This window comes from Thamnophis sirtalis, unplaced genomic scaffold (assembly GCF_051295495.1).
Source record: "Thamnophis sirtalis isolate CommonGarterSnake01/CBP01778 unplaced genomic scaffold, rThaSir2_p1.2 scaffold_7, whole genome shotgun sequence".
NCBI classification, from domain to species: Eukaryota; Metazoa; Chordata; class Lepidosauria; order Squamata; family Natricidae; genus Thamnophis; species Thamnophis sirtalis.
In genome coordinates this window covers 71,845,183-71,861,710 of record NW_028261387.1, presented here as the reverse complement: position 1 = coordinate 71,861,710, position 16,528 = coordinate 71,845,183, and the positions used below count along the sequence as shown (strand labels likewise).

Sequence of the window (16,528 nt, the reverse complement as noted above, 5' to 3'; positions counted from 1 at the left end):
GTTACTATACCAGAAATTCTGAAACTGAAATTGTCTCAAAGAGTCGGTTTTCAATATCCAAATATGTCTTGCAGATTTTAATGCCAGAAAAACAACTGGTATGGACAAAAAACAGGACTAGCTTTTACTCAAATTTCAAGGGAATAAAATCGTACTGGCTTTTTCTGGATTTTCACCAGTTAGCGCCAAGATGGTATATCTAAATAAATTTATACTTTGAGGGAACGGAATGCCTCGGAGTTCAATTTGTGATGGATGCATTACTCGGAACCTGACAGTTAGTTTATTCCTTTGCACTTGATGGACAGGAAAATGCCACAACCTTGGCTGAGACAAGGGCATGCATAGCAGATGATATCCTGGCATGTGCTAGATATGAGGAATATAAGGAAAGCCTAACTCAGAAGAATGTTCATGTTCATTTATTAAAAGAAAAGAAGACTTAGAATGCCAATAAAGAGGAGAGTGGGGATAGTATTTCAAAGCTAACACACAATAGGGATAATGTAAATTTTAGTGTAAGTTTCAGAATTTGAGCAAACTCCTGGAGACAATGGAGGACAAGAGAGCCTAGATTGTTCATGGAGTTGCAAAGAGTCGGACATGACTTAGCGACTGAACAACAACAACAACAACAACAACAACAACAACAACAACAAAAGTTTCAATAGCCTTTGGTTTGTATGTGGTGGATAAAATGGGGAGATTCAGAGGAAAAGGATAACAAAGGGGATGTATTTGCTTCAGGGGTGGGTTGCTGCTGGTGTTACTGCTGGTTCTCTTTGCACATGCTTTGCGGTTCGCTTCACATACATGCATGGGCAACTGGGGAACTAGTTCAGGGTCATGGCTAGCCTGCCATCCCTACTGGTTTGGTGATCCAGTCACAATTGCCACTACCGGTTCCGGTAGCAACCCACCTCTGATTTGCTTCCTTTGGGGAAACCACTTTGGTGTAGTGCAGAAGTGGACATGCGCAGAAGCATATGGGCGGGTGGGCAGAGACTCCCACAGCTACCACTACCGGTGTACCCCAAAATGGACCGAACCAGGAGCAACCCACCTCTGGTGTAGTGGTGAAATCAGAAGGCTGAGTTCTTGTCCCACTGTAGACATGAAGCCAGCTGGCTGACCTTGAGCGAACCACTGTCTCTCAGTCCTAGGAAGGAATAATGGCAAACCATTTCTGAAAAAACTTGTAAGAAAAAACCTGCAGCAACTTCTCCAGTCAGTTTCCAGGAGTCAAAAAGGCTGCAGAACACACACACAGTGGAAAGAAAGTGCCCTTCCATTCCTAAAAAAGTTTTGCATTCTATTCCTTATAGTCACTTTAAATACATCAAAAAATAGATATGTACATCGCAGATTTTTTCCATCAATGTCAACTGTTGACTTCACAAGAAACTATGTAACTTCATAGATACATCCATGCTACTTCTTGGCAATAGTATAGAAATGGTTTGCCTTTTTCAGGAATGTTGTTCAACTTTTCACATTCTATGGCAGGGGTCACCAACCTTGGCAACTTTAAGCCCGGAGGATGTCAACTCCCAGAATTCCCCAGCCAGCTTCTGGGAGTTGAAGTTCTCCAGGCTTTAAGTTGCCAAGGTTGGAGACCCCTGTTCTATGGTCACAGTATTCCCTGGAGTTTTCTCCTCTCAGTATTAACCGGACCAGATCTCCCCTAGCTTCTAAACTCAGAGAAAGTCAGACAAAGACTGCCATCTTTAAGATACATTAAGGCTAATAGCTATGTTAATCTAAGTCTGGCAGCCTTTGATTCACAGTGGAGTAACTATTCTGAACCTCTTAGCATGTTAAAGTATGCAGAAGAAGCAGTGCTTGCAAATAAACCATACCTCACGCTTGCTCACATTGTTCACATTACAGTTATTTGAATAGGGCTATAATAAATGACTTTGTGTGCCTATGTGATGACAATCAGAAAGAGATTGTAAAAGCAGGATTGGTCCAAAGAGTCTTTCAGTTGTAGTTGTTACTCCTGGGAATTAATGTGTATAGGCATCAGTCCGTTTTCATTATTTATTATTGTTGCATTTATTGATCTTGTGTTGCAAAGTGACAGAGGTCTTAAGATATAGAAGAACTGTACGTAAATTAATTTTGAAAATTATCCATCAATTTATGTATTTTTAGAATAGGTGTGTAGAGATTTTTCTGCTGTAGGTGTAACATTGTTGGGGGAAAGGGTGGGATTCTGTGGCCATGGCTTGGTGGGGTGTGGCAGGAGAAGGATACTGTAAAATCTCTATTCCGTCCCCACTCCAAGGGAAGGTTACTGCAAAATCCCTGTTCCCTCCCGATTCGCTGGGACTCAGGAAGCAGAGAATAGATGTGGGGTGGGCACTCAGAGTGGGTATTTACCGGTTCTCTGAACTACTCAAAATTTCTACTACTGGTTCTCCAGAACTGGTCAGAACCTGCTGAATACTACCTCTGGTGGAGTTGCTAAAATGCAGCTTTAGAAGAGAAATGCCTTTTACATACTGACATCTGTTAGGCTGTCATTGCTGAAAAAGCTCCAACTGAAATTATCCCTGTAATAGTTGTGTTACTGATTCAGCTTTATGTATGAATCCCATACCTCAAAGTGTTAACTACTTATTTGGTTTCAACTTCTGAACAACTCTGAGTACTTTTTTCCTACATAGTTTTTGCTATGAAAAAAATGGCAGTCATCTAAAAAGTATCTGAATATTGGGGTGTAGAATTTGAACTTTAACTTTTTACTGGGTCACCCTGACAGCACTTAACTAACTAGTGTTTGTACTTTCATAGTTGAGGCCCTCCAAATCAGATCGCCTTTGTCTGAAACTTTCTGGTTGGTGGTCTCAGCTATTTAATTATTCCCTGCTAATGAAAAACCAAAAGGAGAACCCTTTAGCTGTTTGCCCAACTGGACACTGCAAAGTCTGGCCTGGAGGTTTGAGAGGGGCTGGGAGATCAAATCTGGTTGTCAGATGTTTAACCAAATCTGACTTTGCTTCTCATGCAGGACCTATTGTGCATATGTGGTGCAGAGGAATGTCACGTGCACTCTTCAGGATGGAGTGGAGAGCTATGTGAAAGCTGAGTATCACAAGTGCAGCTGGGGACCCAAGTGTCCTGGAAAAGTCGTGTGAGTATAGCCAGGGATAAAGGTGTAGAGATCTCTCAACATTCTTTGACCTGAGAAAAGTCACTCCTGAATATTGATTTTATCACAGATAGTACCAAAAGTCCTGATTATCCCTTATTTTATCTTCTTATTAGTTTTCTGAGCAAGTGTGGTTAAGCTGGCTAAGTTGAAAAATGAGGGTGAGGGTGTCTTCAATCCACCCTTACTCTGTGGAGCACTACTACTACATTCGTGTTGGAAGCACTTACCAAGACACTTTTGGGTTGAAAAATACGGTAAATAGAAATTCTTCTATGGCACAATTGACTACAATTGTGTTTTTCCTTGTGCCATTGATCATGCGCAAAGCTTCTAAAATTTCTAATAAATTCTATTATTTCTAGGCTCTTGATTAGTCACTTATGTAGCAGGTAGTCAAATGTCTTCTTGCAATCAATCTAAACTACACTCAAATTGGTCTTCCAGTTTTCCCAAATCACCTTGTCAATTGCAGGTAGTCTGCAATTGACAAGGTGATTTGGGACAACTGCAATAGGGACTGAAAATTCCTTTGTAAGTTGGTGAAGTCATAAATCGAGTAATGATGTGATGAGATCTGATTTTATAACCAATTTACCATGGTCGTTAAGTAAATCACCGTAGCAAATCTGGCTTCCCCAATTGACTTTGCTTGTTGGGAGCCAACTGGGAAGATTGCAAATCATGATTATGTAACTGGAAGATGCTGCAACCATCATAAATATGAGCTGATTGCCAAATGCCTGAATTGCAATCACGTGATCACAGGGTTTGTGTGACGGTTGTAACTTTGAGGACAGTTAATAAATCACTTCTTTCCAAGGCCATTATAACCTCAAATTGTTGTTAAATAAACAATTATAAATCAATGATGTTCCTATTCTATTTGGGCGCTTTCCTTTCTTCTCAGATGGAAAGAGTTTGTTTTTAACTAGATGCTGTTGGACTGTATCAGCTATCACACCACTTTGCAATTTGAAAATTGTTGGTAAGCAGGTAATTAGCTTGTAGTTGCCTGATTCTGTCCCTTTTGTTGGATCATTCATTGTCAGATACATTTTGTCAGATGTTAAACAATCTTCAGTTTCATCTCCTTGCAGTTGTTAAACTGCTTTGCAATCAGCCGGTGACTGCTTAGACCAGTGGTTCCCAACATTGGGTCCACGCCCCACAGGGGGGCAATCTGATTTTTAATGGGGGCAATTTGAACCTTGTTTAAACCAAGTTAATGGCCTTTTAGGCTTCCTCCATGTGAGTAGAGTAGAATAGAGTAGAGTCACTTTTTGAGTAAAATAAGAATTATATGTGACGGGGAGGGGAGCATCAGGATTTTAGAGATGCTTAGGTGGGACATGGCCAAAAAAAGGTTGGGAACCACTGGGTTAGACCATTAGAGAGTTCTGGGAACTGAAGTCCACATAGTTTAAAAATTACCAAGTTTAAAAATTACACCACTAGACATTTCCAAAAGAAAAACTATACAATCCAGATAACCAGTAAGCATCACCAGAAATAAGAAAACTTTTAAATATAGTTAGATAAACCAGTTTTAGGTTTTTCTTTCTTCCTCCCAGCCAGTCCTAAGTCTCATAAATTTAATTCCAACTCCCGTTTTCTTCTAATATCTTTTCCTCCTCTCTCAAAATTCTTAGCATCTTTCAAGTCGACTTGTAATTTTCATGAAGTAACTTCAGTAAATATATCTTATATTTCCTATTAAAAGGTTAGTCCGTAATGTCTTTTTCAATTTTTAAACGATCCCAACTGCATTTGTAAATTGAATATTTACATCTGCTTCTTATAAATTCACTTCTTATGAATTCACCTCAGTTATCTCTGGAAGGGTTTGTTCACTAGAGGTGTTTGTTCCAATAGAGTTCAAGTACTTCACAGGCCTAGAGATCAAACAATTCCTTTAAAGTAACCAACATGTGCACTAGTAATTGATCTTAAAGTCTTGTTTGTAAACAAGATACAGTATATTTTTCACACACAAGAAGCCCTTTCTAATTCACTTCAGAACCTTTCTTTAAATCAATTTCACAAAGGTTTCCAGAAACCACTCTGGAATCATCTCTTTGCTATATATTACAAGAAGTTACAAAAAAATTATCTTAAAAAGCTACAAAGATGTGATATTCTTTCTTTTTAAATATATTGAAGAGAATCCCATCCAGTGACCAGGAGTCCTGTGATTCTGAAAGTTTTTCCAGTCTTAAACAAACAATGAGAAAGGTAAAACTCCCAAATGTTTAAAAAGATGAGGCTTGGTCAAACTGAATCCTGAAAGGCTGCATTTGTGGCTCAAAGCATGATGAAACCTTTGACTTCCAATTGTTTGCAAGTGGCTGTAAAAACAATGGCTTTTGCAGTCTGCTGACAAAAATCAGCTGTCCAAAGGACATGTGGGCAATATCCAGTTCTCTCTTTCTTCCAGAGAGAATTATGCTATATCCAGCTGCTGGGGTGAAATCAACTTTTTGCAAATGTGAGCGCACGTGCCACCTCCGCGCATGTGTAGGACCTTCTACGCATGCGCACAGCATCCGGGTGGGTGGGTGGAACCTTCTGCCACCACCACTACCAGTTCACCCGAACCGGATAGAACTGGCTGAATTGCACCACTGCCAGCTGCCAAATTTGACCTTAATGCCCCTGCAAAAAAAATGTGGGGATTTGTTCTCATTGCCTCACCAGATACTGTCTCTAAGAATAATGGGATTTTCTGATGGAAAACCATTTAATAGAGAGAAACAGATAAGACTTTCTCCATATACGAATGTGATGCTTACGTTAGGACCATTTTGGCATTTAGGAGTTTCCCATGCCTCCTTTGCTTTCCCACATCATATTTTAAGTGACAGAAGTGCTGTGGAAGTTAAAATTGGAATGGATGTAATGCTTGCTTGCTTCCAACAAAGGCTCATACTAGCTAGGAGTCCAATAACTGCTCAGCATCATCATGTATTTCTTGGAAGTTGACCCAAATATAGCATAAATCTTGTATTATGGACTGGGTCCAAAGAATAAGTGAAAGGAAAATAGCCGTCAGCCCCATTCCATAGATGCTTTCATAGACCTTTTATATGATGCTAGTGGAGGTGGGTTCAATAGCAGTTGGTCAGTAGAAAGTCTGCAGCCAGGCTAACATTTTTGGAGGTAGCTTTACTTTCATTACGAGCCAGAAAACCAAATGTTTGTAGATGCTTTCTGTATTTTCTTCAGTGTTACTCTATGATTTCAGCACTGAAATGGTACAGAGATAGATGAGGATCATGTTGCTTGCTCAGAGGTGGGTTGCTGCTGGTTTGGCCTGGATCGGCCGAACCGGTAGTAGTGGCAGGTTCCGATGCTGTGCTTTCATTGTGGGAAGCTGAGACATCGGATGGCAGAATGCTCAGAATTTAACAACTTCAGTGATTCACTTAACAACTGCTACAAGAAATGTTGCAAAACGAAGCAAAACTCATTTAACAATTGTCTCTCTTAACAGAAATTTTGGGTTCAATTGTGGTCGTAAGTCAGGGACTACCTGTATGAGGTTACATGGGGCTGATGGGAGCTGTAGTGTACATACTAGAAAGTATCAAGGAATTCTGCAATGTTATACTGGCAAAGGTGATGATCAAGCCAAGATTATGCAGAAAAGTGCATCAGGAATAATGAATGGACAAGTTTGAGATATAATTCAGGCAATCTATGCCAGGGAAAATATGTGTTTAATTTTTTTAAATTGAAATAAGTAGAATTTGTGCATTCTTCCTATTTGTATACAGATTTCAAATCTAGTTCTGTTACCTATCATCAAAAGGGTCTTGTATCAGGGTTCCAAGTAACAGACACAATGCAATCAAACCTCTGAGGCCCAGGTGTTCCTCAAAGTACAGATTTATTAGGCATGTCATATTGGCACATCTGTGAAAACCCAACTCTGAAACCCACACGGTTTTCCCCACCCAAATAAAAAGTCAAAGTTCTTTCCCTAGTCCACATGTCAATCACACGGTCCAATCCAGTCACATCCCCAACTCCAGTTGGTTTCAGTCCACACCTCCCCAGCACCTGGTGAGAATGTCCTTGATTCTCAGGAGAAATAATTTTATTTTGGCTACAAGTCCACAACTATCTATACACCCCCTCCTGTTCCCACAGCCCCAACCAGCATAGCTGTGACAGCCCTGAAGATGCTCCCAAAATGACTTCAGGGTTGACATCTTGCCTATAAAGTCACTATGTGGGTTGTATATGAGACCACACAGGATCACCCAGCATCCTGAGAGTGGGCTTCTGAAATCTGGTAGCAGAATGCCTGATTTGCAGAGTTGTGGTGTGTTTTTTTCTAAATAAAGATGAGAGGAACCAACTCTATTTCCACAATTAGTGCCCCCATATGTATATTTATTTATTTATTGAATTTATATTGCCGCCTATTCACCCCTGGCGACTCAAGGAGGCTTACAGAATATAAAATCACATTTAAAACAATAAAAGCTAACAAAAAGAATCAAATAAATTAGTATAGTCCAATATAACAAAATCACCCCTCCCCCACATCTCACCCCTGCGACAGCAAATCACACGCGCCATTTAATGGACTCCATCCTGCTCCAGGTTCCCCCTGGCCCGCTGGCAGAACCAGGTCTTTGGCACCTTGTGGAAGAGTATTAGAGTGGGGACCATTCTAATCTCTGGGCAAACGATGTTCCAGAGAAAGGGAGCCACCATGGAGACAGCCCTTCTTCTGCATCCAATGGGGATGGGACCCGCAACAGTCCCTACCTTCCCACTCTGATGGGTTGGATAGATGTGACTGGCAAGAGTTGGTCCCTCAGATAGCCTGGTCCCAAGCCATGAAAGGCTTTAAAGGTGACAACTAGCACCTTGAATTACACCCAGAAGCAAATTGGCAGCCAATGCAGCTCCCGCAGGAGAGGTGATACAAGTGCACACCTGGGTGTGCAGAAAACCATGCGGGCCACTGCATTTTGCGCCAACTGAAGCTTCCGGATGCTCTTCAAGGGCAGCCCCATGTAGAGCGCAATGCAATAATCAAGATGGGAAGTGACTAGGGCATGAGTGACTGTGAGTAGGGACTGTTGATCCAGGAAAGAGCGTAACTGGTGCACAAACTGCAGTTGCGCAAAGGCCCTCCTGGCCTGCTCTTCAAGCAGGAGTCGTGAGTTCAGGAAAACCCCTAGATTATGCACAGGGTCTGTTTGGGACAGTGCTGCCCCATCCAAGACCAAAGGTGGCAATTCTCCTTAAGCCAACAAACCTCAAACCCAGAACCACTCAGTCTTGCAAGGGTTTACTTTCAACCCGTTTTTCCCGTCCAGCCCCTAACAGCCTCATATAACTGGAAATTTAGCAGAAGCGTATTGCTAAGTTCAGAAGTGCAAAAACTGGGTTAAAAATCAAGCTTATGTATTAATTTGATAGGCTGGAAAAATTAGAAAACCTACTTTGATGGGGTATTTTAGCTTGACCTTCATCATTCACACAAAGATGGATTGTGATCAATGTTCACTTATGGGACTACTGCTGCTTGCTTACTTGAACATTGCCAGTCAACACACTCTTGTAGGATATAATAGTTTCCTGGCCATGGATATCAGCCCTATTTTGATCTTCTGCTAGGTTTCTTAAAAAAATGTAAGCATCGTTTAAACATTACTTCCCTATTACTGTTTATATTTCCAAAGCTTTAACATGCAAAGCACTTTGCAAACAAGTTGTGATCATCATCAGTTTAGTCAACCTCAAAATGTTGAGAATATGCAGTGACCACCATGAAAAACCATGAGTGTTTGTTCCAGTTGAGCTGAGGAAGAGAAAAATGCAAGAGATTCTGTACATTGAGTTAAAGCCCTGGCCTCTAAGCTATCACAATCTTGCCATGCAAAAGAAAAAATAAATTTAAACACTGTGGTATATTGGGGAGAGTTGGAGGGTAAAAATAGAGTGATTGAGTTCAAGAGCCAAAAATTAGACAGAGCCAAGAGTTATGACCAATGGAAAAACTGATTACTTACAAACTATACTGCTGCTGCACCATTGCATAAAAACCAGTAGCTTTGTTCTAGGTTCAAATAAGCCATTTTGGATCCAGGAAAAAATGCTTTCAAGAATACCCAGCATACAACCACACTGGTTTGGAGTGGTTATCAACCATGGCAAAATCCTGATGTGGAAGAAGATCCATTTTCCACAAGGCAATTCTTATGTTGCTTTGGAAAGTTAGGGAATTGACTAGTGTTAATTATTGTTATTGCCGCAGTGAATAGCTATTCATTAATTTATTTGACATCTTTATAAATTGCCTCTCTAGCCATTGAATTCTTAAGGTGGTATAAAAGTTCAGATGAAATAGGGGGGAAAAATCAGTTATAAATGTTAGGAACTGTGGTGGTGCAGTGGTTAGAATGCAGTATTGCAGGCTAACTCTCCCAATAGCCAGGAGTTCAATGCTGACTGATTCAAGATTGACAGTCTTCCATTCTTCTGGGTCAGTAAAATGAGGACCCTGATTGTTGAGAGCAATATGCTGACTATGTAAACCCTTTAGAGAGGGATGAAAAGCACTATGAAGTGATATGGTAAGCCTAAGTGTTATTGCTAAATCTTACAGATTTCAGTGAGAGAGCTAGAGCAGGTGATTTACTTCCTCTGTTAATGGATTTTATAATCCAGGTAACCTCTGGCTTGATTACACCTTTATGATAAATCATTCCACTTTTAACATATCTAGGCAATGCATGTCCCAAATTATTATGACTGCATTTATTTCTGGCAGTATTCTTAGAAAAATAACTAGATTCCAATTTCAACCAGAATTTTGTGACCACTTGATGAGATCTGACCCAACTTTGCACATTTTACTATTGTCAGCAGCTTCACTAATGACTTCCTCAGTATGTTTGTTTGGCTCTTGAAAAAGTTCTTTGGAAGAAAGATATAAAAGATTTATTCCAAGTAAATATGCCATGAATCATTGTTTTAAATATGACTGAATCCAATTGGTGAGTCTGTCCTAGTATATAGAAACAAACTATTATATGCATGTATATTATAGATGTATGTACACTATCATAGGTTACTCCTTTAGGTAGATATGTGTTTGATGTGTTTTAGTATTAAATATTGTTACTGTATGATTCTCAACTAATGTTATTGGACAACATTTTGTATCTATAGTGGATTTTCTGTGTTTCTGCACCTTGATAACGGTACAGTATATAAATAATAACAACAACAGCAATAATACAAAATGTGATTTGCAATCTGGGTTGAAAGATTATGATCACCATACCAATTATAATTGACTCTTTTGGTTCATCAAATATTTAGAAATTATTATGCCGTACCACTCAATTTGCAAACATTTATTTGGAAAAAGCCACACATATTATCGCAGTACCCCCATAATTCTTTAGTCCGTGCCTGAATCAATGGTGTCAACACCAAGTTGATTACACTGTGATGTTCATTTTGGACAATTAGAATAATAATAAACAACAGTGCTGTTAACCGGATCAGCCATCTTGTGTTTATTACTGAAAACTAGTTTTGTGAAGGGGTGAGAGTACTGGCCTAGAAACCAGAGGACAATGAGTTCTGGGCCTCCCTTGGGAATGAAAGCTGGCTAATCATTCTCTCAGCCCAATCCACCCCACAGGGATGTTCTTTGGGAGACTATAATAGGGAGGACATCCTTGAGTTTGGAGGAGGTGGAGGTCAGGATACAGATGTTGCAGTATCTGGAGACAGCAGAAGAGAAGAGAAAGAACTGGGCAAAAAGATCATGCAGGACAAAGATCTTCAAATAGAAGTAGAACACCAATGGCAAAAGAAAGCAAAGACAATACCATTTTGGGTGCAATCCCAAAACATCTGGAGCTCAACTTGAACACCATCAGCACTGACAAAATCACCATCACTCAATTGTAAAAGTCAGCTCTACCTGGAACTTCATGCATCCTGCAAATGTACATTTAATGCCATTAAACAACAGCTGCCTATCCCAAGTCCTTGGGAAGGACTCAATATATGGACAAAGATGTCAAATCCAGTCTAAGCATTTGGCTGACTGTGTGACCAATACAATATCTTCTTCCAGGTAGGGTAGAGGGCTAGACTAAAGGAGGCTATGCTCGGGAGTCTCTCAGGGTTTGAGGGGATCAAGCCTCAATCATGAGGTCACAGATGTCTTCTCAACTTTTTTTGAGTTCCTCCAAGGACACCCCTGATTCTGCCATTGGTTGAATTTAAACATTGTAGTTGGCTACTGTTGATACTTTTAATTCAGTAGTGTTAGGTAAAGGTAAAGGTTCCCCTTGCACATATGTGCTAGTTGTTCCCGACTCTAGGGGGCGGTATTTATCTCCATTTCAAAGCCGAAGAGCCAGCGCTATCCAAAGATGTCTCCGTGGTCATGTGACTGACATGACCAAATGCCGAAGGCGCATGGAACGCTGTTACCTTCCCACCAAAGATGGTCCCTATTTTTCTACTTGCATTTTTACATGCTTTCGAACTGCTAGGTTGGCAGAAGCTGGGACAAGTAACAGGAGCTCCCTCTGTCATGCGGTGCTAGGGATTTAGCGTCTTATCCACTGAGCCACCCCACCCCTTTGGTAGTAGTGTTACCTTCTCAATTAATAATCCAATGGTTTCATGAGGAAGTAGCAGTCTTATCTTTCCAGGCTAGAAAGAGGGGAATGTTTTCTGAGCCAAAGCAATCCTAACACGATTTATATATAGCTTGGGAAATTAAGAAGTAGATGGAGCTTTTTTTTTTATAACATGGGGGCCACGGGTAACTGTTTATTCAGCTGCCATAAATACTTCCTGTTATTGACACGTGAAGTGGAGGTGTTTTGCACTTTGAGAAGATGCATCTTTTTCCCCCCTGAAAAGAAGAGTCTCGCTTCTAACTGGAAATAGCAGCATAGCCTGTTAGAAGAGATCTGATGCCAGCTGTTTTCCTCCTCTGGTCTGTGAAATGATTTGCTCTTTTTACAACTCTGACCTTTGGCCAGAACAAAAAGCCAGGCAGTGGCCCAGATGTCTGCGGGGAGCCAGAGTGATGGTTTGTGTGCCAGGCAAACAGTTGGCAGTGGTCCAATACAGCAGCTTTTTCTACATCCAACCTATTTTGTGGTGTGTGTGTGTGTTTGTATGTGCCACACGCACCAGAATGCTTCATCACAGCAACCGAGAGATTCCTTTGAGGGAGCAAATCTCCCCAAGGCCTTACTTTCTTCGATCTTCCACATATCATCCAACAAAATAAAAGGCAAACAGAAGCTTATGGCAAGTTCAACAGCACACAGACGTAGGGCAGAATCCCAAGCAGAGGCTGCCAGAAGCTGAGGATTTTTCCAGTATCCTCCATGCCAGAAAATAACAGAGGAATTGCCAAAAACATTTGTTCAGCAGAGGTACATGCGTACAGGAACCTCATTATATTTGGTGTTAACACAGCCCATCGATTAGAGAGGATGCCTGCCCAATGAGTCTTATGACAGGACTGACAATGAGATATAATAGCGGGAGTCAACCCATGACGCTCTTAGCTATTTCGTAAAACAACAGGAGACTTTCAGTTACAGAAGAGAATGACAGGCTATGCCTCAGATCAGGGCTACATCTGAAACTAATCCATAGCATTTGCTTGAGGATTATCTTTAGCCTGGCAGATATGTAGAACATTAGCTTAATAGCATGAAGTATGCATATATGACAATAAGGGGTACAGTATGGCATAATCAGGCTGTGCATTGAGAATTGCGGCATCTGCTCACACAATCCCACAACTCCGAAGCCTTGTGACTTTCTCTCTGATGTTCAACCGGCATGTCTATGCCTCACCAGAACAGTCCATAATTGGTCTTAGCACATGGTATTATTACAACCGATGTGAAGGATTTCAAAAATCAATGTCATTATATGGATTATAATAGATGAATCAGGGGTGGGTTTCAACCGGTTCGCGGCGGTCCCTGCGAACCGGTTGGTCGGCGAACCCGGAAGTAAGTAACTTCCGGGAACGGTGAAGGGCGCACCCGCCTGCCCGCGCTCCTTACCTGGTTTGATTAGTTCTGCACTTCCACGCATGGGCAGGACGCATACAGCACCTGCGCGATCCTCCAGGAGCAGCTGGAGCATTGCACAGATGCTAGTACGCGCGTGCACGAGGATGCTGCCGAACCGGTTGGAACGGGGTGAGAAACCCACCCCTGAGATGAATGTAAAGATTTGAGCATCTCCAAGGATGCGTTTATACATTCATATCACTCACCGGTGTAGTAATTTTAAGTATTTCTGTTAAAGTCTCACCGGTGACATCAGAATTTCTGAGCGGAATTGTTATGGATTGTCTCTAGAGGAAAATATGATGCTGCTGAAGTCATGTCAGGTGATTTGAAAGTGTTTATCTGTGCAATCTAATTAAGCTCATTAGGTAATATGGAACATGGATAACTTCCACATAGAGTTCATTTCAGAATTCATTTCTTCTGTTTGAAGTTTAGGAAAAACTCCAAAAGTACAAGCAGTTCAAAAACTGAATCAGTTATGCAGAAAGATGGTGGGTTCTTCTTTACCTGCTGTGCTCAAGTAAAGGCTGGCTAGCCACCAATTGTGTTGTTAGTTGCAAAGTTGTGTCCGACTCATCGCAACCCCTTGGACAACCTTCCTCAAGGTCTCCCTGTCCTCTATCATCCCCAGGAGTCCATTTAAGCTCACGCCTTCTGGTTCAGTGACTTCATCCAGCTCCCCCATTCTCTGTCGTCCCATTCTTCTTTTGCCCTCAATCTTTCCCAGCATTAGGCTCTTCAGTGAGTCCTTCTTCCTCATTAGGTGGCCAAAGTACCACCAATTAGGGTGCTTTAATTTTAACATCTGATCATTTAAATAGCCACTATCCACTGTCTGAACACCTGATCTGTTTTTTATTTTCAAATTCTGTATTTTATTTTTTATACTATTTTTTTATTTTCAAATTCTGGAATAATATGGGTTACAGATAGTTTAACAATCCTGATACAGTGATTTGTGATCCTGTATTGCAATTTAAGCAGACCAAGGTTGCACACTCTTATGTATGGAAGTTGCTGCCCTCTAGTGTTAAAATACATTTTGAAGTTATAGTAAAAAAAAAAGTACTATTCATTTTGATTTTCCTACTTGGTGTATGGAGATTCTCAGTCATCCAGATCATGGTTGTCCTAAAGGTGCTTTTCCAAAAGGTAACTGGACTTTCTTGGGTTTTTCTCCCTTGAAAACGTTTTGCTTCTCATCCAAGAAACAAACATCCAAGAGAACTGAAGAAGCTTCTTGGATAAGAATCAAAACATTTTCAGGGGGGAAACCCCAAAACATTCCAGGTGCCTTTTGGAAAAGCAACTTCAGAATGTTCCTAATTTCTTCTTACAATTATAGTTGGGACTGATTTATTTCTTTATTTGTCTCCGTCTTTTTTATATTCTTTGTGCCTCATCATTTCACTTGTTTCCAGTCAGAGGTTTGTCAAGTGTTCTAAGACATAACTATGCACTGTAAAACTATTCTAAACACTGCACAAATGTTCAGTATGGGAGTTCATTGCCAATCCTCCTTGGAAGGCTAATACTTCATATAATCTTAATTTAATCTAAAATTGTATGTGAGTCCATAATCCATCATCATTTCCTTTTAGGTTTCTGTGACCCTTGCGTTGCAGATATTGATATCCACATTTTTAACTCACAGTTTTGCTCTGTCTTTCTTTATTCCTGGCTATTAGGTATCGCACATTCTTCAGACCCAGGTACAAGATTGGATACAAGACAGTCACTGAAATAGCATGGAAATGCTGCCCGGGTCTCGTGGGAGAAGGATGCCATCACGATAATCCCACTAATCAAGCAGGAATTCCATCCCAGCATCCCAGCCCCAAGATGCCTCCAACTCAGAAGATATTTCCAGGTCCCAGAGCTCCGCCTCACCCCAAAATCCCTGTGGACTCCTTTCCTATACCAAAAAAGAATAATTATGGTGAGGATCCAAATCTGAGTTTGTCACACAAAAGATCACAAAAGAGATCTTTATGATCTTGCCAGTGCTTCTTGTTCTTTTTTATCCAGATATGTTGGACGTGCAAAAACAAGCACAGGCTTACAACTTTTGTTGCTCAGCCTCTGATTGAAACTGTTCTGACCCAGCTCCCCAAACACAACAAGCCCTCTGAAGTTAATTCAAAGATTCCTTTATTAGGAGCGCCAGGATTCCCGGCAAAAAGTTTCTCTCTCACCGCAGGCTAACAAGTCTGGCCGGCTGGAAGAAGAATAGTTGTCTGCCACATCTATTCATCTCCACCTCCTGCCTTTTATCCCCAGAGCTAGGGTGGGGCTTCACTACCAGCAGCGGCACTTCCATCTCAAGGACCAGCCCATAGATTCCTGCTTCTCTCCTCTTCTCTGCCTTCTGCGCATCTGCGCATCAGGCACTGTCCCTCCTCTTCCTCATCAGCCACCTCCAGACCTGGGGCTGTTGATTCTCCAACTGAGGGCTGACAGATGGCCCAGGCTCTGCCTCTGTCTCTCTGTCTCTGCCAGCTCCACTCCCTCTTCCCCCTTGGAGCTCTCAGGTTGCCTTGATACTGATCCTGATTTCCACACATCCTCTTCCTCTGATTCAGCTGCTGGGGGGGGGGGGGGCAGCAGCCGAGAGGCCACAACAGAAACACATCACATATCTGTATGTTCATACCTACCTACCTAAGTTAAAGTCTGGCTTACTGGAAAAATTAAGACAGGATACCTACCATGCATAGTAATTCATTCATTGTGATGCCTCCATAGTGCCCATAAATATAAAAGTGAAAATCTCCCTGTCCAGTCATGTCCAACTCGAGGAAGAGTATTCATCTCCATTTCTTAGCTGAGGGAACCAGCATTGTCCAAAGATACAGTATGTGGTCATGTGGCCAGCATGATTGTATTCTGAGGCACACAGAACGCTTTTACTTTTCCACTGAAGTGGTACCTATTTACTTACTTGCACTTGCATCCTTGCACATTGCTAGGTGGGCAGGAGCTGAGGCAAGTAACTGGAACTCACCCCATTGTGTGGTGCTCAGGTCCCAAACCTGGGCTGTTGACTTTCCAGACAGCAAGCCCAGCACTTTAAGCACTGAGCCATCGTGCCCCTAATTGTTCCCATACACCTTTATATTGTATTTTTATAAAAGCAATTGTACCTGTGGTTAAAACTTTAAAAAAAAACATGTTTGGATATTTGTGACTTTTTCAAAACATCCACTGATATGACTCAAAATAATGCTGAACTTTTGATTTTTGCAGAAATTACCTGATAACATCAAAGGAAAAA

The 16,528-nt window shown here is 41.2% G+C and overlaps 1 protein-coding gene across 1 annotated transcript in view; it reads left to right on the top strand.

Moving 5' to 3' along the window:
• EMILIN3 (elastin microfibril interfacer 3) overlaps window positions 1-16,528 on the top strand; it is a 37,840-nt gene that overhangs the window by 14,442 nt on the left and 6,870 nt on the right. Inside the window, exons 2-3 of the mRNA XM_087720381.1 lie at window positions 3,017-3,139; window positions 14,943-15,193. Coding sequence (XP_087576507.1) covers window positions 3,017-3,139; window positions 14,943-15,193 — 374 coding nt within the window. The remainder of the gene's footprint in view (window positions 1-3,016; window positions 3,140-14,942; window positions 15,194-16,528) is intronic.